This window comes from Gopherus flavomarginatus, chromosome 5 (genome assembly GCF_025201925.1).
Source record: "Gopherus flavomarginatus isolate rGopFla2 chromosome 5, rGopFla2.mat.asm, whole genome shotgun sequence".
NCBI lineage: Eukaryota > Metazoa > Chordata > Testudines > Testudinidae > Gopherus > Gopherus flavomarginatus.
The window spans coordinates 143618356-143644701 of record NC_066621.1 but is presented as its reverse complement, the minus strand read 5'-3'; the positions used below and the strand labels follow the sequence as shown (position 1 = coordinate 143644701).

Here is a 26346-nt window from a genome sequence, read left to right as displayed (position 1 = left end):
TTTGAACATGCAGGCAAAGGAGGTGTTGGAGGAGGCCAACCCTATGGTTAACATTCTGGTCCCTGAAGGTCCTTCAAGGGTGTCTTTGCCCCGCATTAAGACTATACATTAAACCACTAAGGTGTTCTTGCAAAAACCCGCCTCTCTTTTCCCCCCACCCCCACGGCGAAAGGAGTGGAGAGGAAATATTTTGTGCCCTCCAAACAGTATGTTTACTCATCCTCAGCCAGTACTCTGGTGGTAGAGGCTGCAAACCAGAAGAAAAAGCAGAGACAACTGGGGCTGACTCCTAAATCCAAGGAGGTGAAGAAGCTGGATCTCTTTGGTAGGAAGGTGTATTGTACTGGGGGGCTCCAGCTTCACGTTGCCAATCAGCAGGCAGTCCTTAGCCGCTAAAGCTGTAATTCCTGGAACCTGCTGTCCAAGTACCAGGAACTGCTTCTGGCAGATCCCATTTAGAGTTTGTGGCTGTCCTGGAGCAGGGCAAGGTCATCGCGAGGACCTCCTTGCAGGCCTCCCCTGACTTGGTGGACTCAGAAAGCCATACGATGCAACTGCAATAGCAATGATACGGAGCTCATGGCTTCAAGTGTTGGGACTCCCAAATGAAGTCCAACAGACTATTCGGGACTTGCCTTTTGACTGTTTAGGACTCTTCTCGGAGCAAACAGACACTAGGCTCCACAGCCTGAAAGACTTGCGGGCAACCCTGAAGTCTCTGGGGCTTCATATGCCAGCCCATTAAAGAAAGCCATTTAAGCTGAAACCCGCCCCTCGCTTGTACTCCGATCCTCCTAGGCAGGACTATAGCAGAAAGCAAGGCAGGAGTAATAGATGGAGGCCCTCTCAGTCCTCCTCTGATCCAGGGCCAAGGTGCAGTAAAGCAGCCTTCCGCCTCCAAACCAAACTTTTGAAGGGGGTCATGCACAAGTTCAGATCCAGAATCCTTTCCTTCCCTTTGTGAATTTTCTATCCCATTTCTGCCACCCTTGGGCTCAAATCACCTCAGACCAATGAGTCTTGAGCATGGCAGAGTTGGGATTTTCTGTCCAATTCTGTTCCCTCTCACCTTCCCACCCACCTTCCCCATCCCTCTTCAGAGGCCCTTCTCAGAAGCAACTTCTAGTGCTGGACATGCAAACACTCCTACAACTCAGGGCAGTAGAAGAGGTCCCTCTGGAATTCAGGGACAGGGAGTTCTACTCCCAGTGTTTCCTAATACCAAAGGCCAAAGGTGGGCTCAGGACTACTTTAGACCTGTGAAACAGATTCATGAAGAAGCTGAAGTTCCGCATGGGCTCCCTGTCTTTCATTATTCCCTCCCTGGATCCAGGGGACTGGTATACCCCCTTGACTTGAAGGATGAGAACTTTCACGTGTCCATAATCCAATCCCACAGACAGTTCCTCTGTTTCATGATCAAAAACACCCACTATCAGTTCACGGTCCTCTCCTTTGTCTTCTCGATGGCCCCTCGGATGTTCACCAAGTGCATGGCAGTCGTGGCAGCCTTTCTACAGAAGTGACAAGTGCAAGAATTCCTATACCAGACCACTGGCTAACCAAGGGCCGCTCCCAGGCCCAAGTAGAGGCCCACGTGAGCCTGGTGCGGACAACATTTCACAGGCTCAGCCTCATTCTGAACGTGGCAAATCAACCATAACCCCAACTCAGAGAATAGAGTTAATCAGAGCTCTCCTAGACTCAGGTCGGACTAGGGCATTCCTCCCGGAATCTCGCTTCCTTGCCATGGGCACGATCAGGAAAATTCCTCACTAATATGGCACGAAATTGCCTGAAACTGCTCAGCCATATGGCTGCTTGCACGTATGTGATACAGCAACCCAGGCTACAGCTCCGTCCCCTTCAGGCTTGGCTAGCCCTGGTATACAGGCCGAACTGAGACCGCCTAGACAAATTGGTCTCACTCCTCGAGTCCCTCCCATAGTGGCATGATCCGCAAGCAGTATGTGCAGAAGTACCTTTCTCCAGGCCTCAACCATTGCTGTCCCTAGTCACAGATGCATCAGCAATGGGATGGGGGGGACGCAGCCAGTCAGTCTCCTGTGGCCAGAGAAAAGGAACACTTTCTTAACCCCCTGGCCCCCACCAGGAACTGACCTCCTCCTTTTAGCCAAGCCTGCTGGGCTCTGATTGGCTGCTTCCACAAGGCCTCTGTAGGAAGGCCTGGAGGCCCCACCTCCTTTGGTCCTTCCTGGGGTGGGATGTAGTAAAACCACAGGTTCTCCAGCAGGGGGCCATGAAGGGCAAGGTACACCCCATCACAGTATCTTTTAGATATAAGTCCTCAACAGGTCTACCTCTTGCCTGTCCAATTAAAGAGAGAGGCAGTTACCAAAAGAGGTGGTTCCTTCAGGTGGCTCCCAATTTATCATAAAAACCCAAAATATGATTTAAGGAGATAAATCTGTAGGCCACATTTCAACTGATGCAAATTGGAATAGTTCCATTAGACTTCAGTGGAGCTTTGCTGATTTTCACCATCTGAGAACTTCTACTTAAGGTGATGGAAAAGGATTTATTCTTTTGTTGAGTTCAGTTGAGGTGTCTTAATAGATATACCATAGACTGTACAATGTGACGTTATATGTGTAAAACAAGTGTTAACATACCTATTAAATCTGTGGGGGAAATGATTACAGTTTAGGGGGGGAAATTCAGCTCTGATGTTGGAAGCACAAGTCTATTGAATTTGGCCCAAGATTATCTTGGAAGTAAACAAGTGAATTGTAGCACAGTAGCTAGTTGATTATCAGTTTTCACAGGGTAACAATACAGAGATTTTATTCTGTTGCAGAATATTTGTAGCTGTTATGTGCATGCTTTTGCCATCTATAAATCAGGATAAGAATATTCAGTAACATATCCCTGTAAGTGAACATCGTTATACTGGAAACTAGAGCCCAGATTGCCAAACATTGGGTCCCTAAAGCCAGTCTCCTTAAGCCATATGTGGATACTTAAGTCAGAATAGACTGAAGTCACTGGGAGATACAGGTTCCTAGTACTTCTGAAAATCAGGCATCTTTGATTTAGGTGCCTAAATATAGTTAGGTGGCTATTTTAGGCACAGGTTTGCAACATATTTGCCTTTGCTCTTACAAAGTGGTACATAAGCATTTAGTCCCTTCCTCAATCCTTTCCATTTTCTAGTTGAAAATTATATAGTTGTTCCTGGAACACTACTGTTGTGGTCAAAAATCAATAAATATATTCCAGATACAGCCAGTCTTGCAGAGGAAGGAATTTGCTGTTGTTAAAATGATGTTTGATTTCAGGTAGCCAATTTTCACTGGGGATTAATTGTATTGATGAATTTTTTGTTTTTTTCTAGAATGGCACTAAGAAGTTTTGGGACTTTATGAGGACACATGACAGGTAAATCTGAACAAATGAGCTCGTCTATTTTCTTTTACCTACGTGTCCTATTTCATTCAATATTATCTTCAACAATCCCAATCCCAATGTGCCAGATCCTTTTTCTCCTCATTTAGATCCCTCCTAAAGGCCCACCTCTCCTGTGATGCTTGCAAATACTAGCCACCTTCAATAAAATGCCCTTTCAGACCCACAGTTTAAGACAGAGAATAAAAAGAATTATCTACACAATGGAGTAATGCACACTATGGGGGTGAGAATTCTGAAGCACACTTTTGGTCCATGTAGACGAGGGATTCTCAAACTAGGGGTCAGGATCCCTCAAGGGATCGCGAGGTTCTCACATGGGGGATCATGAGCTGTCAGCTTCCACCCCAAGCTCCGCTTTGCCTCCAGCATTTATAATGGTGTTAAATATATTTAAAAAGCATTTTTAATTTATAAGGGGGCTTGCTATGTGAAAGGGGTTACCAGTACAAATGTTTGAGAACCACTGATGTAGACTCTGCTGGTGCACACTAAAGGTCTCCAGTGTGCTTTAGTGTAGTACTGTTTGAAAATATGCCATGTGCAATTATTTAGTTTACGTGTGATGTAAGAAATTCTATTTTTAGTCTGATCAAGTCCTATTATTACAGTAGCCTAATTAATCTAGCAATGATGTATAAGGCAAAGCCTACCTCAAGTGACCTTGAAAAGAAAAGATTATAATCTCATAACAATTCCCTAATCCTGCCACCCAATTTACATAACGCTGATAACAAATAGAGAATACATGCAGCAGACCTGATTCATGAGCTGTCCATTGCTTAAACATTCATTGAGTAATTTCCAACAAGTTTGTAAAATTCAGGTCTGATATTTGAAAAATTCATGAATAAAAAATAAGGGTAAAATTAGACTAACCAATTTCCCAGCTCTATTTAAAGTAATAAATGTTTTACTGAACTGACCTTACTAGAAGTCAAATGGGAAGCTGCTTTGATGATGTGAGATCATCAGGTAAAACAACTGCTTTCAGGAAATTGTCCAGTGTTAGACTCAGTTGGACCCTTCTAGTAAATGGTGTCATATGTGGCTACTTGAGAGATGAATGAAGTGGTAGGAGCAACCAGGCAGGCCTTTGCATATATTAATTTTTATCGAAATGGAGGATACAAAGGTACGAGTTACAGAAAGAATATTGAAAATTAGACGTATCTGGATCCATCAAAAAAAAAGTCTTTGCAGTACTTAAGGATGAGGATAAAAGGGATTGATATTTGAATATTACAGTTCACATTGACTGTTGAAATCTATCTGGAGGACAAACAGATTTCTCTCTACTTACTTATGGGTATGTATGTAGATTTTATGATTTTATGATACAAAAAATTGGACTGATAATTGATTGTTGGACATGCAATACTTGCCCTCTGGTTCCAGACAAACTAGTCCAACTTCAGGTCATAGTGTTAATATTTTTTTTTTCTTGAAGGAAATTGCTTCTTATATGATTATTTTTAATGTAAATCTTAGATTGTGCATACTAACAAAATGATAAACAGCTGGATGGAGATAAATACTATAGGACCAGTTTTCCATGAACTTCTTGAGAATATTATTTTTAAAGGACTTTTGTGGACATTTTTTAAATAGTTGGGAACATGACTGTATAAAAGGGCTACAGCCACATGTCACGCCATTCATCTCTGGTCACGTAACATTTGTTAGCTTAACATGTACAACAGCTGCCATCCTAACTTCTTAGTGATTACTGTGTTAAACTGTAGAATGTAGAATGTTAGTTTCACAAACAATTTAAATTCAACTTATGTCATTTCACTGGAACAACAAAACCTTCCTTTATTTGCAAGATTTCAGTTTTCTTACATAAGCCCTATCCATGAATATGAGACCAATCATAAATGGGTATAAAATGCTGTAAATTGACTGAAAACTGTTATTTTACCTGATTTTTTAGTGGAACAGTTTGTGCTGGTTATATGGCTAAGTTTTTCTTTATAGTTGGAGATTTGTTGCTAATGTGTAATTGTTTGGTTGTCTCTGTTTTTGTGGCACAAAATACATGTGCTCCATTTTGTTGTAAATTGTGTGCAGGGGGGGAATGTTGTTTTTTTATCATTTCACTAATATTATGAAAAGTGCTTTTTTAATTAGTCTATAATATTCTAAAATTGAATAAAAACACAACAAAACCAGATTGTAACTAAACCGATAATTGTTTTTGTAGTAAGGGTTCCCTTTGCTAGTCTGTACATTTAGATTTGAATCCTAATATCTCAAACCGTACAAAGCTGTTTTGCAGATGCCCAGAGAAGGAATAAAACTGTAAAAAGGGGGAGGGGAGAGAGGATAAACGGACACAAATCAGATATTTGGAATGGCAATATACAAAAACCTGTAGGAAAACACTTCAACCTCCCTGGCCACACTATAGCAGACCTTAAGGTGGCCATCCTGCAGCAAAAAAACTTCAGGACCAGACTTCAAAGAGAAACTGCTGAGCTTCAGTTCATTTGCAAATTTGACACCAGCAACTCAGGATTAAACAAAGACTGTGAATGGCTTGCCAATTACAGAACCAGTTTCTCCTCCCTTGGTTTTCACACCTCAACTGCTAGAACAGGGCCTCATCCTCCCTGATTGAACTACCTCATTATCTCTAGCTTGCCTGCATATATATACCTGCCCCTGGAAATTTCCACTACATGCATCTGAGGAAGTGGGTATTCACCCACGAAAGCTCATGCTCCAAAACCTCTGTTAGTCTATAAAGTGCCACAGGACTCTTTGCTGCTTAAACTATAGGAAGTCATTTTTAAATAAGCTCAAAATGTTATAACAGTGTCTGTGTTATGTTGTTAAAATAGCATTGCCTATAGATCTTTGTAGTTAGAGGACATCCTGAGGTTTTTTGTAAGGCTCAATATTGTTAATGAAGCACATTTCCAAACTGAGGTGAAATCCTGGCCCCATTGACATTAATGGCAAAACTGTTAACTATTGTGGGGTCAGGATTTCACCCAGAGTGTAACATCAGGTTCCCAAATCAATATGTAAGCACCTAAAAATGACCCTGATTCAGGGAAGCATCATTGCTCAGGCAGGATGTTTAGCCAAGTGCTTAGGTGCTCTCTAAAATTGAGGCCTGATTTTCAAAAGTGCTGGAAACTTATTACTTTGCATCAGAGTCAATGGAAGCTGTTGGGTGCTCAGCACTTTTAAATGTTAGTCCAATTACTTAGATTATATATGTGTGCATTACCTTGCGCAATGGGGCTCTAGTTCCTAGTGTCTCTAGGCACCACTATAACATAAATAAAGCAATTTGTAACTAAATATAAAAGGAAGTTGTTCTGTTTATATTGTGGATGAACCCAAAAGCTCCATTCAGAATGGGGGCCTCATTCTAGTAGTCATGCTACAAATACATAGGCAGATGTCATTCCATCCCTATTAAGCAAAGCGCTTAAGTATGTGCTTAAAGCGAAGTTCCTTGCTGAATAGAGCTGGACTTAAGCATGTGCTTAAATGTTTTGCTCAGTTGGGACCCCAGAGAACTTGACAGGCTTCTGCTGAAATCAGGATAAGTATGAGTTTAATATCAGAGGGGTACCCGTGTTAGTCTGGATCTGTAAAAAGCAACCAAGAGTCCTGTGGCACCTTATAGACTAACAGATGTATTGGAGCATAAGCTTTTGAGGGTGAATACCCACTTCGTCAGACACGTGTCTGACAAAGTGGATATTCACCCACAAAAGCTTATGCTCCAATACATCTGTTAGTCTATAAGGTGCCGCAGGATTCTTGGTTGCTTTTTACATGAGTTTAATTGTACATATGTGTATTTGATGCAAGTATTTAAATATATTTATTCATTATTTCAGTTCCTTACTGACAACTGTTAAAAGAAACCTATCAACTTGAAAGCCACCTTTCTATCTGAAAATATTGTAATCTACTATTGCTCTGGTCCTACAGTAAGATCTGCTAGTGCAAACCCCTGTGGAGTTTCCTTAAAGGTAACAGGCCTTTGTGAGGCAGAGGGGTCAATGTTAGCAGATCTGATTGCAAGATTGGGTCCTATAGTTAGAAATAACACCCAAGTGTATGGTAACTAAAAGAAGTTGGGTTAAAAAAATCCTTTAATTATTTTCAGTTATTATTTAACACATATATTGTGTTAGCGCTCAGAGGCCTCAACTATATCTGCGCCTCATTGTGGCAGGCCCCGGCACATATAGTAAATGACAATTCCTGTCCAGTTGATCTAAACTTTATGCATTTGACAGCACATTGTTCATAGTCATTTCACTTTTTCCTGTGTGTTGTCTGTCAATCAGTCAGTTTCTTTTCTGGAAAAATGTTTGTAAGCATCAACAAGAGAACAATGGGGGAAAACATACATACAGGTTTTTTTAAATGGGATTTTTTGCTTATATTTCAGGGTACTCTTTAGTGGGGGCTGTATCAGAAATAATTGCTTTTTTAAAATATCAGGATCTGCATTGTTTTGCTAAAATAGCATTGCTTATAGATCTTTGTAGTTAGAAGTCGTCCCAGGGTTTTTTGTAAGGCTCATTATTGTTAATGGAGGACAAGATTTTCAAAACTAGGAGTGAAATTCTGGCCTTTTTGACGTAAATGGGGGTCAGCATTTCACCCAGTGTGTGTAAAGTTAGGCTTCCAAATCCATAAATTGACTTGACAGTGTCCCTCATACAAAAGTGTAATGGCTTCCTCACAGAAATAAAAACAACTAAAATAATACAAATGAATAATTAATGCCTGTAAAAATAAACGGAAGTAATAAAACTAAAATTATCTTGACCCACTAAAACTAGATAGGTGTTCCCATTTAGATCATCTCTCACTCTAATACTGCTATATTTAGTACACTAAGAGTTTGAAATGTAATACTTTGGTTTTGTGTGCATCAACTTTGTAGAACAATATACAGAATTTAAGAAGGTCAATACGCAGTGATAAAAACAGGAATAAGAAATAGTGTATGAGATGTAGAATTGGAACATAAGCATACAATGCAGTGGTTGACACATAAGAGAATAGCTTTCAGGTTATAGTGTGAATTGGTATTAAGCAAAGGTGATGGAAGTTCACCAGTTTAAACAGATGAAAAAATCAACATAAAGCACACTTCATGTTAAAAAAACAAACTTTGAAGTCACTGTAACATTAGTCACTGGAGTCAGTGGACATTGTCACGTAACTGGGTTATAGTCTTTTGTAAATCTGAACAATGTCTTGTGACTAGAGACAGGCAATAAAGACCATTCTCTTACAAGTACTCTTGTGGCTCCTACCTAAATTCTAAAAACACGTCAGATGTCACTGATCAGTGGCTTATTAGTAGTCCCTGAATTAAATATAGGTTCTTAATGGAAAATTTTATGAAGTCATTTCTGAATATTTTAAGAGAGGGGAAAAAATCACCTCCTTTTAGAATTCAGTAGGGGATAAATTCACTTTATGGTTACAAAAGTAATCACTATCTTACTTGATATATTTAATAAAAAGTCACTATCCTTTAGCTGTTGCAAAGACTGCTGAAAAATACAGTTTTCTTGAAGGACTTGCAGGGAAGGATTTGCAAGGTTTGTAGGAAGTCCAAGAAATCAGTATTACACTCCATAGTCTCCTGCAGATCCCACAGAAATTTTCTGTACTTCTCAACTGCTATGATGTATAGAGAAAAAGGTTCTTGAAACATACTCTTAAAGCTATTATAGACAGGAAGAGAAAAAATAGATATGTACTCAGTTCACTACAACATGCCTTAAATTTAACTCAGTGAAGGGGGTCTGACCTGGCCCCTTTGCATCACCAAGCCCTGCAGTGGGCTTGAGCAATGCAGAGAGAAGGGGCACTGCCAGAGGAGCAGCTTCACTAGGAGATTTCTGCACCCCTTTCATGCCATGAAGGCAGGCAAGATTTACGGGTCATGAGAGCTACACAAGTGGCATGAAGGAATTGTGGTCGCTTTTTCCAGCCCATTGGCTGCAGCAAGCAGCTGTGGAGACTGCATTGCAGCCATATGCTCTGAGCACATTATGAGAGTGGATTACCATCCCTCTGCCTGTTCCCTGTGCTAGATCACTGGTGCTGTCTGTGAATGAAGTCGGTTTCATCCTGTGTGTATTTCCTATGTTATGTACGAATGTATTATGATATATTGTGAAATTTCACTTGTCTTCCTTTTGTATAAGAATTAATTTATTTTAACATGAAAACTAATATGATACATCAGTTATATGTTTTTGCTGGCTGACATGTGCTGCTGTGTGCCATGTCATGCTGCTATACCACAAATCATATTGTTCTCTGTAATGTAATGCCCTCAGGTTTGCCAGATTATGACAAGAGGCATTTTCATTATCGTGTTTCAAGTGGTGGTACAGAAGGTAGTACATATTTCAGCTCAGATAATTATATTATTTGTTTGCCTGCAATATTCTCAAATAACATGTACACCTCTACCCCGATATAACCCTGTACTCGGGAGCCAAGAAATCTTACTGCGTTATAGGTGAAGCTGTGTTATATCGAACTGCTGGAGTGCGCAGCCCTGTCCCCCCGGAGCTCTGCTTTACCGTGTTATATCCGAATTTGTGTTATATCAGGTCACGTTATATCAGGGTAGAGGTGTACTTAGGGCCTGGTTTTCAGCCGAAGCTTGGTAAGGCTTCTGTTTATGGGTCAGCAGTTTTACAGGAGGGTTGCTATGCTTTGGCTAGTACTTGATTACATCCTCAGGTCAGGCTCAGTCACTGTAATGAGGTAAAATTGACTGTATCTATATTTTTTCCTTTATTATGTGGGAATAGGGTGGTAGTGAGCATCCGCTTATGTTTTAAAAAATTCTACTGAAAATCATTCTTAGATGGACTGATTAATAAAAATTTGTATAATTTGGTGCTTAACAAGTAGGTACTGTAGTTAAAATTTATATTTCAAATTATATATATGTTGATGGAATTGTTAATGCATCTTAAATAATTGCTACAGTTCATTCTCCCACCAGCTTAGTGATTAACCAAACATATGCTTCCTACTTTATGGTGTCATGAGCAACTTCCTGCTGCAGTTAGATTTACAGTGGGACAAATCTTCCTTTTCATTTTTTTCAAAGTAATGTTTGTTTTCGTAAATGTGCTTGTCTCATTTTGCATACAGAGTTTACTTAATATTAACTACATTTAAACAATGTTCGAAAATAACTTGGAAGTGTCATCAGAATTCATTAGTCTTTTAGACCTCTCTAATTATCTTTTGCCAAATCCACTTTATCTGTGATTAGTATGAAAGGCTGAATGTTTTTGTCAGAAGCTTATAGCTTTGCTTTTGTGATAGGCTGCATTTTAAGCATCTGTTTGGATTGGTGTTGGCCTTTGAAAAATGTAAAATGCTTTGAAGGAAGATTTAAATGAACCAATAAAGATTATGCATGCACACACGCATTCAATCTCAAGGCTATCTGTATTACAGTTAAAGTTCTGGGAAACTAAAGGAGTTGCATTGAAGGATAAATCAAAGGCTGCAGGTTTATTAAGTCTTCTGAAAATTTAAAGACTGTGTTTTTTCTGGCTTAAACTTCTAGGTGCCTGATAAAAGAAAGAAGATAGCACTTAATATATCCCATTATACATTTCAGGGAAAATTCCAAATATTATACTGAAGAAAAGAAGAGTTGAGCTGAGAAGTAACCTAGAGTCTTCATGTAATTGCCTGCTCTTCTGTGTTCACAAAGTCTTTTTTGGATAGGTTGTTCTAGGTGAACTGAGCTTCTTTGAAGTTTGTACCCCAAAAAATACTTAAGAATGTGACAGGTTTGGGATTGTGTTAGACCTCAATAGAAATTCTAATTTCATTTTTAAAAAAATAGTTTTAAAATTTCATGTATAGACATTTCTTAGTTGAATGGTAAAATTATGCAGTTTCTCTTCATCTCCTCTCTGACTGTAACTTACTTCTCAAAGCTGCTTTATTTCTTACTAAATTTAAAGATGGACTCAATAGGAAGAACACATGGAGAATTTGGGCTCCACTTTCTGATATGGGAGCGAGCAAAGAAAGCCAAAGTCTTGAAACTTCAAGAAAAAACAAGATCATGCTTTAAAACTGAAATATTTGAAGCAAAACTAAAATATTTTATTTCCCCTTCGTTTTTTCTTATCCGGTTTATTGGTGCTGGTATGTTGGCTCCCTTTCAAGCCAACCTAGGCAAAAACATTTTACATTAGTTTTTGGTATCCAAAAGTGCTCCACAAGGATCAAGTCTATAAAAGGTCATTTCTACAAAGATCTCTGTGGTTGCATGCTGTGCTTGGCTTTTTTCTGTGTACTATACAAAGAAGATTCTTAACACTGGATATCACTTGAGAATTGAGATTCTGATTGATTCTGTTCTTTGCCCTATTTAGTCCTGCATGTCATCTTGGTATTTTTTTCCTAGGCATTTTCAGCTCTGACAATTTTTTGTTCTCTTCTCAGACCAATGCCAACTGAGTGCCCACACAATGCTCAGTAATACTCAACGTAATGTATTCTGCCTCATGCCCTCACCAGGTGCTTCAGAATATTATTTGAAAGTGGCCTGCAAGAATCATATTCATTATCAGTTAAAAAGTCTACTGGATTCTTAACCTTTTAGTAAAACAATCATGAGTGTCTGAGGAAGAAAACTAGTAAGTGGTTGCTTTTAATGTTTTTATAGTGGGGGAGCTTGGATCATTCCATATTGATCAAATTATCCTAGATGTCTACAGGACGTGATATTGAGGTGCCTTGATAATGATTAGAGTTAAAGAAGGGTCAGTTTCTTTGCCCTTATTACCTCATCAACTACTTAGTATAGTATTAGTGTCAGCTCCTATAGAAACCTGGTCTCCAGCCTCTGGGAATCCTGTTTCATTCTCATGAAGACATGAGCCATCGCTGACAGTGCTGCTTTTAGCTGCTGTTATTATTTATTATATATATTTTGCACATATGCATTTAAAGTTCCCATTGTTATGATACCTAGGGGCTATTAAAGGCCTTTCTTCCATTAAGAGATTTTTCAAGTTTTTTTGTTTCCAACATATGAAAAGCAATTAGTAAATGCTAGCAATTGCTTTATGGATTAACTATAACCCAAGTAATCAAGATAGCAGATTATGAAGCAAATTACTACATAGTGAAATTGTGCCCATACCAAAAAAACATACTGACAATCCTGAAATAAACATGATAATGGATTTGGCAAAGCAAATTTGAATTTTGCACTTGAAAAAAATATTTCAGTGGAATGGACTAAGCAGACTTTGTATTCCTCTTAGTATCGGACCGGTAGATCTTTACTCTTTTTTAAATATAGCCCTTTGGAGATTCCACTTCTAGGAATGTCATAAAATGTGTCAACTTCCACCATTACAAGGAATTTAGAGGTGGGCCAGATTTTTTGTTAAGATGATAACTCAAAAAGTTTTCTAGTCCAATAATACAATTATAAAATTTATAGCTGAAGTTCTTGGCCAATAAAAGGTGCATTTAGAGTGAACATCCTTCCTATTAATGAGAGTCTTAAATTTGGGAATAACTTTTTTTTAAAAGAGTTGTACCAAGGGACTGGGACTTTAGATTCCTGTGTTCTGTTCCGAGCTCTGTGTGGCCACGGGTAAGTAATTTAAGTTCAATTTACCCATTTTTAAAAATAAGAAGCAAAATACCTGCCTATCTCAGAGGGTGTGAAATTTAAATTTTTACTCCTGGGAGAATTCTGCACCACTGTGCATGTGCAGAATTTATGTCCCCAGCAGATTTCTTTGCTTCCTGCAGAAAAATGACTTTCTGATGGGGAAGCAAAGGAAAGACACAAGAGTGGTCATGCGATCCTCCCCGGTAGTATGTTTCAGGTGGCCAGGGCAGCCGGCAGAGAGGTAAATCACTATGAGGCAGAGGAGGGGACTGGGGAAGACCCAGCTGGGGACTCCTACCCTGCGCTGGGTTCGGCTACTAGTCCTGGCTCGGCTGGGGAGGATGGGACTTCCTCTTCCCCGCATGGCATCTGGGGCCAGGTCAGACCCACCCCCAGGTTTCTCCCCCAGCTGCAGGAAGCTCTGCAAACTCCCTCCACACACGCACACTTCCTACACCCATTGCTCTTCAGCTGCAGAGGGAGGGATCTCTGTACAGGGAGCTGCTCACCCATCCACCCAACCCCCGTGCATCCAGACCCCCTCATACCCAGACCCTCCCGCTGAGCCTCAGCCATCCGCATTCAGAATCTCCCTGATGAGTCCCATTCCCCCTGCACCTGGAGCACCCCGATGAGCCACCTGTACCCCCCTCTCACTGAGTCCCCAACCAGCTGTACCTGGATCCCCACCCCACTGAGCCCCACTCCTGCAGTATCTAGACCCCCCCACTGAGCCCCCCAGGTGCCCCTGCTGAGCTCTATTTCTGCCCCCCCCAGCCCAAACCAGCACCACCTGGACTCCCCTGCAGAGCCCTATTACCATTGCACCCAGAACCCCCCAGCAAGCCTCTGTGCATCCAGATCCTCCCCACACTCGGATCCCCCACTGAGTCGCCTGCACCCAGATTGCCCCACACAGAGCCCTCTCAACCCACACTTGGACACCCCACGCTAAGCCCCTCCACACTTGGCTCCTGCTTTGCTGAACCTGCCTGCCCACTCCTGGTGCACCTGGCACATAGAGGTAGGGCTCTGGGGTGTTTCTGGGGCCAGCCCGGTCCTTGCGCTATGTCAGGGTTGGGTGCAGCCTCACCGCTGAGTCCATGTCCTTGGGGGGAGAGCTGGACAGTGATCTCCCACCTCTGTACAGCCACTGGCCTGTGCTCCCCAATGCCATGTTGGAGCCTCCACATTTATTTGATAAATAAAATTTGCAGAATTTTAAAATATTGTGCACAGAATTTTTAATTTTGTGGTGCAGAGTTTTTAATTTTTTGGCACAGAATGCTCTCGGGAGTATTAAATGGTAGACTGTAATGAGTTTTGAGATTCTTGGCTGAATGGTGCTATATAAGTGTCATTACTGGCCTGTCAGTACTGGTCTCTCTCTGAACAAATGCCATATTTAAACACTTGAGTCCAAGTCATCATTTATTGTAAGTCCAGTCTCCTGTGCTGAGGTAGGACTAAATGAACTTAGATCATGATAAAGCCACCTTTAATTTTTCATATATTTATGGAAAAATAAAACCAGTGGCCCAGACCATCCCAGTGAACCCTGCACACAGATGGAACAGATGATTTTCTGCCTGCACAGCTTTGCTTCTTGGGAATCACAGGGGGAATGGACACTTGGCATGAGCAGCTGAAGGGGGCATGCGATCTCCCACCAACCCTGCGGTCGTACTAGCTTATGATACCTTTTCTGCCAGTCCTCCCTGCTAAGTTTAGTCCTTAGGGCAGCTGCAGTCACAGTTACTGTGAAGAATCCTAACCCTCCTTCAGATCCAAGGTGATCTGTGGGGCTTGGTATCTCATTCTGAGGGGAAGCAAACATTAGCTTGCTCCTGGAATGATTCTGGGAGCATTTTGAGGAGTTTTCTTTTCCTGTAGGCTCCTTCCACAGGGTGAGCGAGGGCAGTATATTAGTCATATGTTCACTCTGTAACTTTTTTAAAATGATAGGGATGGTTCTGGAGCTACCATCTTACACCTGGAATGAGTTTTCCTTGGGAATGACCATTAAATTTTCCAGGAAAGGAAGAACAGCAAAAAGAAATCCTATGCATCTTTTTTCCATGTGTGCGCATACAATCTATTGTTAGACTAGGGTCTTTGATGTCAATATCAGATTAAATTCTGTGCAAACCTCATACATTCCAAGGAAAGTCTACAGTTTTCCTGTTCTTGTAGGTTTGTGTCATTGCTCTAATAACAGAAATCTTGGGCTGGGTAAATTTTGTATGTATTATGCTGCCAACCATTAATCACAAGGTTTGCTGTGTACATTTCCATTTTTACTGTTTTTACTTTTATCGTTTAAAGTCTATATTGTTTATATGTACTACTTTAAACCAAAGTTAACTGTAATGCTATTTTAAGAAATTTCTATGAAACATCAAACATGCATATAAATGAGTTACAATATTTGGTCAATCAAAGACTGTTACAGTTCTGCCTTTACACACATTAGGCCCATTCCACAGTATATATACACCATCCAAAAAATCTTCAGAGTAATTTTTTAAAATAAATTCTCTCTCTCTCACTCTCTCTCTCTGCATGCTTAATTGATTTAAAATTCAGGAACATAAGGATGTTTTTGTACCTTTAGAGGGCCAGATTCTGCAACTGAATCCACACTCGTGGCTACTGCACCCACATTGAGTCCCATTGAATTTAGTGGGAGCTCTTTGTGGGCTCAGGGATCTACCCATGGAAATCCAGTTGGATGATCTGGCCCCCACTTAGTGGATTTTTCAAATACCTGATCCCCTGATTTTAGTAACATGGAGTTTCACAAGTAAAAAGGTACAGCCCTTGTCATAAGTTGTGAAACTCTCAAGGATGAGGTCTGATGGATTTTTAAAAAAAAATCATACCAAATTGCACTCTTATTGTAGCAAATGCATCTCTGAGAGATTTAAATCTTAACCTATTAGGTTGTGACTCTCAAGCTGTGTAAGGAAACATTAGAATTCATCTGCCATAATTTTAAAAAAGCTATAAACATTGTGTTCAGAATTTTGTCAGTCTCTGAGAAAATTAAAAGTAATGATGAAATATGTTCTACAAATCTGTGGCATCTCTGTGCCTTTTTGTCTCAAGATGGTGTGAGAGACAGACAATTGTAATAACTTGGTACTACTCCATTCCAGTTTAATTTGATCTTGTTCCTTAATTTTGACAGATTGTTTTTAAGTTTCCCATCTGTTCCATAGATATCTCAGATGATTGAGTCTTAGAAGGATCAGCTATTAGACATTTTCCTAAGTAGATGTAAGTTATTTAATGTGATATCTTCCTCTCCAGATGCTAAGGAGGCCCAACCAAAGTAAAGGTTGGACCTGTATTAGGGGTGTAAGGAAGGCTATACAACCTCAGAAACTAGTCTGTCCTTCAAAGGGTCTCCACTATGCCATCTATCTTTACACTGTTGATTCAACTTCTCAGGTGACTTACACTGTTTTGTAGCCAGAATATAAAAGAAGAGAAGTTGTGACATGCCCTAGGGTGCAGTTTGGACTATGGAACCACTGTGCCCCCTTTAACTTTCCAGCCCAGGCTGTCTCCTACATTACTATGCTAGTGAACAGCAAATCCTACAGGCTCTGTTCACTCAGCCATCAGCATGCAGAAGCACACCCAGCAATGTACCTGAATCCTCTCCCCAGCCACTCATGAACTGTATACAGGGCAACACCAGCAAATTCTCCCCCCAGCTGTAGCCTTAGTCTTACACTCCAGAAATGTGCCTTTTACACTGCTCAAGACCTTCTTGAGCAATGAAAGCTCATTAATTAGTGTGTTATTCTGTCAAAGGGAAGTGGACATTCACCAGCCTTTGTAACCTAAATAGATTTCCCCAAACTTCAATCAAAAACACACTGGCTTAGATAAAACATTGGAATAAGTTTATTAACTAAAGAAAGATAAGTGATATAGGCATAAAAGTTCAGAATTGGTTACAAAAAGAAATGAACGATAAAATCGCAGTCTAATTCCTAAACTTTATCAGGCTAAATCAAATTTGAAGTAATAAAGTTTCTCTTACCTAAAAACTCTACACCAATCTGTAGCCTTTCCAGTTAGGAACACTCCCCCAGTCCAAATGTTTCTTTGTCTTCTGAATGATCTTGTTGCCTTCAATGTAGGTGGGGGAAGAGAGGTGAAGTGTCAATGTCATTGTCCCTTATTTTATACTCTCTTCCAGGTGCTGGAAACATGGTTGCTGTGTCATGGGGGTTAGACAGCCCCATGGTGTATGTGCTCAAGCAACTGTCTTTCATGTGAATTGTAAATCTCTTGTTTACAACTCCCCTGCTGGTGAAGGGCCCTGAATGGCCAGTGATGGTTGCTTAACACCTGGCTGGATGTTGGTCACTCCTTTGTTGCAATTGAAGAGCTGGTCTGTGGGCATTTCCCAATCTTACAAAATGTTTCAGTAACAAACATATAGCAAAATCTCATGACTTCATATACATTTTTCACCAAACAGTGATGTTCAACAGATTATAACTTTCTAAATGATGCCTTACAAGAGATACTTTGTACAAAACATATTGTAATACTTAATCATATAATAGTGGTGAATATTGGGGTTTAGGGTGCTATTTTGAGGTACAGTCTATCACAGAAGTTTAATAGAGCAACAAACAAAAAAATTACTCTTACACGGACAGAATAGTATCCAAAAAAAGAAAGAGAAATTGAAAATGGTCAAAGAGCAATGCTGTGGAAGATCACATAATATACTGCAGTCCAGCAAACTGAAATCTTTTACAGCTTCAGACTTAAATTCAGTCCTTCTGTCTTTACACAATATTTGGCTAATAGCCTAATATTCAATCAAAGAGAGAATCTCCTATCTGTAAACAGAAAAAAAAATCCATTCATGGACAATAGCACAAAAAAGCGGTGTCCCTCAGTTTAAATTACCCTGCAAATGACATCTGGGGCAGGAGCCATCAGTATCCAATAGATGTCTCTGTGTATCACCTCAGCTGAGCCAAACACAGGTTTCTAATGGGAGCAGCAGCACTCACTGGCGGCAGGCCTACTATCAACTTTCTCCAATGACAGCTGAACATTTCCACTTATGTCCTGTAAATGTGCATTTATATTATGGTTGCACTATAGGTGTTAGCATGTTTCATGTGGTTTTGCCCAGTTACGGACTTTAAGAGCAGTGACAAAGGTACACTTTGCCCAGGTTTGGACTTCATGACTGGGAGTATAGGGCACTTTTTTTTCCCACCACAACATTGTAGGTTTGGAGGTGTGTATTAGTTGCTGGAGTTATGTTATCTTTCCAAATGGGATTAAAATCGGTGTGGGTGAGAAGTTGTTTTTGCCCCTGCACTGGGGTCAGCCAAATTCCAGCATCTAGTGCCCCAATATGTACATTAGAGTCTAGTTTAAAATAGATTTCTATATGGATAACTTACTCTTGTTATAGAAATGCTCTAAATGATCATTGTGACATAAGATGGAATTTAAAATATTGCTAAAGTTTCATAAAGATTTTGTATCTTGGTTGTTCCTTTAGTTATTTATATTCCTAGTAGTTGTTGTTTAAAAAAAAAAAGTAGCAAGTGTGTGTTTGTATATACATTTTTACTATGGATTTACTATCATAATTACATTTCAAATATTGTTGAATACTTTGACTGCAAATATTCCATCATTAACTTAACCCACTGGATTGAAGAACTGTATGATTCATTGAATAATACATTATCTTTCCAGTGATATGTACTGCACCTTGGCATTGCAAATGAAGGACTGACACTATGATGATGAGAGTGATATAAACTTGCTTTTGTGAGTTTTAAAGGGACATCAATTAGCAATCACACTTTCATCTGAAAATGTTAAGTTGTCATGTGTTACAAATAAAACCTAAGATTAATTTCTTTCCATTATAGTAGAGAGAGAAAAATAATTCTCTACTTTTTCGGTACTCTGTGAAGAGTCAGTTTGTTTCCCCAGTATGGTGAGTTAGTCAGTTGTATGTGAGGCTTTCATATAGAAACGGGGGAGAAAAAAATCTTTAAATAATTTGTGAAACCACAAAAAACTGGTAGTAGCTGAAACGATTTATAACTTGATTTTGCAAATAACTAGATTTCAGGTTAATGGTGTCTGTTTTAAAGCCATAGACAAGCAAGTGGTCCCAAGCAGCAGGTAGACTTTTTAGTCCTTGCCTTCAATGGGATTCCTTGCGAGTGCTAGGGTGCACACATGAAGATTTGACTGCAGGTTTACAGCCTGTGTATGTCCCTGATATCAGAAATAACTTGATTTTGGAAGTTCTTCAGGCTGTTATAATTAATAACTGTATTCTTGGTCTTTTTTTTTTTCCTGCAAAGTGACTTAAGAGTGGATAAAGTCACCTGTGGTTTTGAGCCTGATTCTCAATCTACTGAAATCAATGGATTTTGGATCAGGCCCTTGTTGTATTGCACATCATGTCTATATAGTTTAAAATAAAATTCATGGGATGTAAGGTTTATAATAATGCATTAATCCATACTGGTTTATTCAGAGTGCATTGATCTGTTTTTTCCCCCTCTTCCTTAGTGTCTCAATCCTGATATTTAATTCCTCTCGGCAATGCTTTGTTGTGGTGAAGCAGTTCCGCCCAGGTAATCCTCTCCTTTAGCTTTACTTTTGCTCTCAAGTGAAGCAAGCTATTAAGGGTTTAGCAGTTAAAAGTTGAGGGTGTACGGATAGTTGTGGTGATAAAATCTTTGTTCCATATTCTATTCCTTTGTTCTATAGCCCATTCTATTCACTAGATCAGAATTCCACAGAATAGGAATTGCCTTACTAGATGAAACCAGTGATCCAAATAGTCCATTAGTCTGTCTTTGGCTTTAGCTACTGCCATGCTTCAGGGGAAGTTGCAAGCAGCCCTGTAGTGAGCAATTATGGAATAAGCTGCTCCTTTAGGAAGTTTCTTCTTGACCTGTGGTAATTAGCAGATGGTTTATGCCCTGAATCATTAAGTTTTATGTTCCTTATTTGAAAAAAATATAATCTTATCTAATGTGAGGCAATATATACTTGGGAATTTAAAACAAACCTCAAAATTAGGGAATATTGATACACTATGCACAAATATGTTTTTGCTTTATTGTATACTGCAATGTAATAGGTAGATTATTGGCTCTCTTACATGTAAGAGGTGTTGATACCTTAAGAAAGAATCTATTTAAATTAATTTTAGCGTTTTTGTATCAATTGTTATCACTTCTGACAATATTTATTTTTTTGGAGATTAAAAATAAGATGTATTTTTTCCTCAGCATGTTGGTTTTAACCAAAAAAAAAAAAGAGAGTGAGAATCTAAAAGATATTTCTCTTTTTATCTCTGTTGCTAAGAGACTGTTTCAAGACCATTCTGGTAGATGTCATTGGAAACTTTCTGGTGCAGTTTCTTACCATCCGGGCTTGCCTGTAGTGATTGACAGGCAGTTCAGTGTAATGCAACAATATTGTAACTTGTAGCTCATGTTTTCCATTCAGCACTCTGTTGCCTATTGTAAGGAATAGGATTTATTTATATGTTTATTTAAAATCCTTATGTCTTTTATTTGCAACCAAATAGAAACTGCTAGTATGGCTAGTATGGTGTTCTTAGGCGGCTGTAACTGCAAATATCTTTCATGATGTTTTTTTCAAATGACTTTACAAAATTCACTCCTTTGCAGAGGGCACAAGGCTCAATGCACACATTAGCCTTTTAATACTATGCAAGACAGAGCTGGACACATTTTGTCTTTGAATCAGGTCTAATGCATAATAAAGTTCATTATTTTTGCAAATAAAATAGTGTAATAAATAGTGTAATAAAATAGATTCTTTTCAGGATGAATTTCTCAAGACAAGAGAAACACATTGAACTGCTAGATAATATGAAATTAGGTTGGTCCATAAGCAAAGGGAATAGAGAAAATTGAATAAATGGAATATTGTAAGTGTTCTGGCCAATTGGATACCTCCAGTACGCTATTTCCGTGGAAGTGTCAGATTCTGCTCACTCTAGAGGGCCTAGTCTCACAGAGATCAGAGAGGGCCCTGAATGTGCTCAGAATGGCTGGCCTTCTGTGCAAATGGGCAGTCAAAGTTCCAGTGCAGCTACTGCTCATACCCACTCCCACCAGAGTATATGTGATGGGATTAGATTTCCATTGCCGGGGGATGATCTGCCATGCTGTCTGTAAAAATGTATAAATTAAGTGATGATTCTCTCTGTGTGTCCTATTTGCTCCCCTGTCAGAATTCCATCAGAAAGAGGATAGGGGAAGGGCACGTTTCTATAGATATTTGAGAATTTGTGAACGATCAGCAGCAGTTTAAATCACTACGTGTGTCTACCACAAATGTGACTGTTGTATACATGTGTCTGCCCCTCCTCAGACAGACGAGAGGGTAGGACTAATTGACTCTTCTGCTAAAATGAAAATCTAAAAGAATGCTGCAGTGGTTTCCACTTTAGTTCCTTACAGATGCCCCATTGAAATAGACTCTAGATATCATTAATTTGATAGTCAACGGACCACATCTTTCCAAATACAATTAAACAGTACGTAACTGGAGAAGACTTGGGTTAGTAGCACTAAACATACACCATGGGATTTTCAGGTTAACATATTACAACCTTTCAGTGGGTTGTTTGTATTTGCTGTTCCAGTGACTCAAAATACATAGCACCCAAGGCTTGTCACCAGCCACGTTTTACCTCCCAAAACAATTGGTGAAAACAAAAAGAAATCAAAAGTTTAAACAGCAAACCAATTCCCTCCCTAATCTGCTAAATTCCAGGAGCCTCTGCAAATCTATACTGCTGACTCCCCCTTCTTTTTCCTTGGAGAGCAAGCAAACCTTTTGTTTCAGTTACTTGAACGGGCTTGTTTTGGGTAACAATATCACCTGGTTTGACTAAGGCAGTTCAGCTCTCTTCCCTGTGTCGCGGCTGCACTGAAAGGAACTCACATAGTTAGGACTTTCCACTCTGAGAATCCACAAATCTTGCCTACATGCCGGATCATTAATCAAGATTCATGATTAGGGCCCTACCAAATATACTGCCATGAAAAGCATGTCATGGACCTGTGAAATTTGTTAGAGTAATTCTGAGCTGAACTGCGGTTGTGTGTATCAGAGTTGCCTTGTCTGAAGTCAAGGCTGGTGAAATCTGACCTCACTAACCATGTCATGGCACTTTCCCAATTAAAGAGAGAAACTTTTTGGATATTTTCCCATACCTACCATCTGAGTCAAACTCAGATTTTGGATGTTGGAGCAAGCAAATTAAAAATTCCCCCAGATTTGCTCAGTAAGATCCAACAAATAAAGCCAGATCCTCAGCTCGGGTAAATTGTCATACCTCTTGGAGCTATGGAAGTTTACACCAGTTAAGGAAGTGTCTTCAGGATCTCCTTGACTTAAGCCAAGTACCCTCAGTAGTGGGCTACTTCTTTGGAAGTAATATTCCTTTAGTACCAAAGATAAAAAGGGACAATGAAACATTGGACCATTATTAAGGTATAATAACTGTCACAGATTATTAGATAAAACAGCAGTTTTCATGCTGGGTATCAGATTATTAAATAAAGTAACAGTTTTCATGATGGATATTTTAGAACATTTAAATATCATGTATTTCCTATATTAGTATCAAATTTGTTAATAAAAGAAAGGAGGTGAAAATGGGAAACGTTGCAAAGAAGAAGCAAATAGAGCTACATCTGTAAAAGATAGTTTGAATGGCTCTATATTTTTGGTAGTGCTTCTCTGTGTTTTAGGACCCAATCTTGCAGGCTTTACTTCGGAAAAATGTCCACTGAGATCAGTGAGAGTTTTGACTAAAGACTGTAGAATTAGTATTTCCTTTAGGAGTGTATTATAGTGACAGCTGTTTCTAGATTAATGCAAAAGGTCCTTTGCAAATTCCATTCAAGAATCTGTGCAAGGAACTATATGTTCAAAAGAGGATTTTTCAAACAAACATACATGCTTTTCATAACCCTGTCCAAATAACAGCTGAGTTGACAGGCTGAAAGATTCATCACTGTGCACATGGTACAAAATGTACAGACCAACTTTCCAGCAGAGATAAATGCATAGATTAAAATAAACCCTGATATGTACATTGGCCAGCAAATGGTAGTTGTTTTGAACAATAGATTTTTGGGTTCAACCAGCTGCACTTAGTTTTGGTAGCATATATGAGACTTCCATATCAATATAAGCAGAACTAATGTTCAAAGGACCATTTCACAGAAATGAAATAGAAAACAAAAATTCCACTGCTATTTCAGTTTTTCTCATTTTTACTAAAAATTGCCCCATCAGTAGTAAATGCTTCAGAATTGAGCAGTTTCAAAAACCCACATCTCCTAGCACTTGTGTACCTTTATGATATATTGTGGAAACAGATTTTCAAAAGGTGTGAAATATTGCATGCTTCAGTTGCTTATATGGGTAGTTATTGTGGCCTGTCACTTTGGTATGCAAATCATATAATTTATCCACACAAAACCCATCATTTGTGTGTAAAAGAGATTATGTGCAAATGTGTCTTAATGTGATTTTTTTTTTTTGCACACACACCAATGCAGGCAGCTGAACAATTTTTAGAATGTAGCCCTGCATGATTTATTGTGTCTATTAGTTGGATTTGTTATAAATTGCATGGTGAAGTTCACTTGGAGTAAGGGGTCTTTTTATGCCACTTGAAATGGTATGGCAATAGTAGACTTTTCCAAGCACAGTTGTTTTTCTTTTGCATTTTTTTTAGCTGTTTACATGTGTGAAATGGAACGGCACTGTCCTCAAGACTTTCAAAGTAAAGACCAGGATAGCTGGTGTCCTCTGTTGGATCCCTTACCAGCTACAGAAGGCGTGACCTATGAACTCTGCGCTGGCATAGTAGACAAGCCAGGACTTTCTTTGGAGGAAATTGCATGCAATGAAGTCTTAGAAGAGTGTGGTTATGACGTTCCCATTACAAACCTGAAGAGAATCACTTCGTACAGGTAAACAGCAGCCAAGTTGATGCTTTGTATTTAATCTTTTTCAAATGACAATTGTAGAATAGCTTAGGGGTAAATTAATTTTCTTGCCAAATCAGTGAGCTGGGAGAAACAGCCATCCACGATTGCTTAAGGGTGTAAACACCAAGAAAGAAGAAGAATTATTTAGGGAGCTATAAAGGGCTATAAACTGAGATTAATGAGATGAAATTCAAACTGAAGAAAATTGGGCTAGTAAAAACTATTAGACTGGGAATAGAGAACCTCAAGGGAATTGGAGGAAAACCCATTGCTTGGGGCTCTTAAATGTTGAGTGGTTGAAGTGCTAGAAAGTGTATTGTAAGAAACAATCCTATACTGACAGGATGATAGGCTAGCTGACCTATTGTATTAGATCTTTTCCATCTTTGCTTTCCTTTATTCTAATTAAAAACTGAGCTGCACAACATGGGCTCTGAGCCTACACCGATGGGACCCCAACATTAGGGTTTGTGCCACTGGATCTGTTTGCAGGATCAGGGCCATAACTGAAGCTCATATGAAATATGTATTAGGATACATTTTATATCACTTTTTTGCTGGCGCTGTTATGAACATTTTCACGTGTTTTTAATTTCATTGTAAAATATTTTAATAAATTACATCAGAAATAAGAGAATATATTTGTGCTGTTTAGAATTAAAGAAATGTCAAGAATTAAATACTTTCCGAAGAAAATGTTTTCACAGCCTTATTGCCATTATATCTCCCAACCAGGCTGTAGCATTGTTAAAGGCATCTGTTACCATTATCCAAAATACATGTACAAGAGAATGGCTGCAGGTTTTTTACTTACTTCATTTTTACTTGACAGCTCTATTGAACTAGACCCTGTCATTGGTTTTTAATTTGAGAATTGAATACAAATCCACAGCTGTCAATCCTGGCAAATGTTATTTCCTGCTGGATTAACAAGCAACGCTTCTGATGGAGAGGGTGTGTGAGGGGTGAATCACAGGAGTTGTCTCTTGCAACTCCTTGAAGATCAGTTAAGGGTTTTTTCTACTGAAAGAAACAGTGCTTTCTAGAATTAACAAAAGCTGTTCATAGTATTTTGTATTTTGTGTGACACTGATGTGCTGAACCAATAGAGATATCTAAAAAAATCTTTTAAAAAAAAATAAGTTGTGACCCTATTTCCATTGTAAACCCTCTATTTTTAGGGTTTATAACTCAATAGTAAGAATTCACATTTAGCTGAAACAACATACATTTTCTGTTAACAAATTTCTTTTAATTTTACAGATTTTTTTTTTAGTTGAGTTGCCCAGGTTTTACTTGCAGTATGATTCCCAAATAGAATACATTAGGGTGATGATTAATCTTTAAGGCCCCTGTCCTACACTGTGGTGCTTATGGGCACAGCAGTTAGCCTGTGTGGAGGTCCACCAAGTGGGGCTCCAGGCAGGTGGAGTGATTCACTTTTGTAAATCAAAATGCAGGATTGTGGCCCTAAAGATGATATTTTTTTGGCATTTATTTTGCACCTTGAAATAGGGTATTGGTGGTTTGTTTCAGTTAAAAACTCACTTGTTGTTGGACTTTTTAGAACTCTGCACTGCCACTTGGGAGACAGTTGATTCCAAATCCTGTGTTCTTGCTCCCTTAAAAGGAATATGTTCAGCTTCTGTTGGGGAGAAGGGCTTTTGCATCATTCATGTCTGGGTCCTGTTCACTCTTTCTCAGCTTGCAGCGTGGTGGCCCAACATGAGCCTCGAGTATTGGGTGTAAAGGCAGAATGTGAGAATTGGTCCCCTCTGTCAGGGACATTGAGTACCTCCCGAGGAAGTGGGGAGAACATTGAGCATACCAATATCAGTGTTTGAAAAAAATAGCTGTTCTTCAGATTGCTGAAATGCATTCTAGATAGTATCTTTATCAACCCTCTAATAGCCAATACAAAATGCTGACATAAGACATTATAATGGCTAGTATGTGTTCTTTCCGTGATTTCTGGATTAACATATAGTACATTAATCAGATCCATTATTATAGTCTATCATCTCAGTGATCTATATAACAATTTTTCCATTAAGTATTTATTGACCCGATATTTCAGGTCAGTATTTTGCAGAGTTCTTCACATTGTACAGCTTTGCATTTTCAGTCCCCACTGCTTTGTTCCTGGGAAGCATCTCAACAGGTGTGCACTTGTGAAATCAGTCT

At 39.2% G+C, this 26346-nt stretch overlaps 1 protein-coding gene across 5 annotated transcripts in view; it reads left to right on the top strand.

Moving 5' to 3' along the window:
* Window positions 1-26346, top strand: part of NUDT14 (nudix hydrolase 14) — an 81050-nt gene that overhangs the window by 41240 nt on the left and 13464 nt on the right. For all 5 annotated transcript variants that reach the window (XM_050952755.1, XM_050952756.1, XM_050952757.1 and 2 more), the window contains 3 exons: window positions 3356-3399; window positions 19682-19746; window positions 23907-24144. In XM_050952755.1, the coding sequence (XP_050808712.1) occupies window positions 3356-3399; window positions 19682-19746; window positions 23907-24144 (347 nt within the window). The remainder of the gene's footprint in view (window positions 1-3355; window positions 3400-19681; window positions 19747-23906; window positions 24145-26346) is intronic.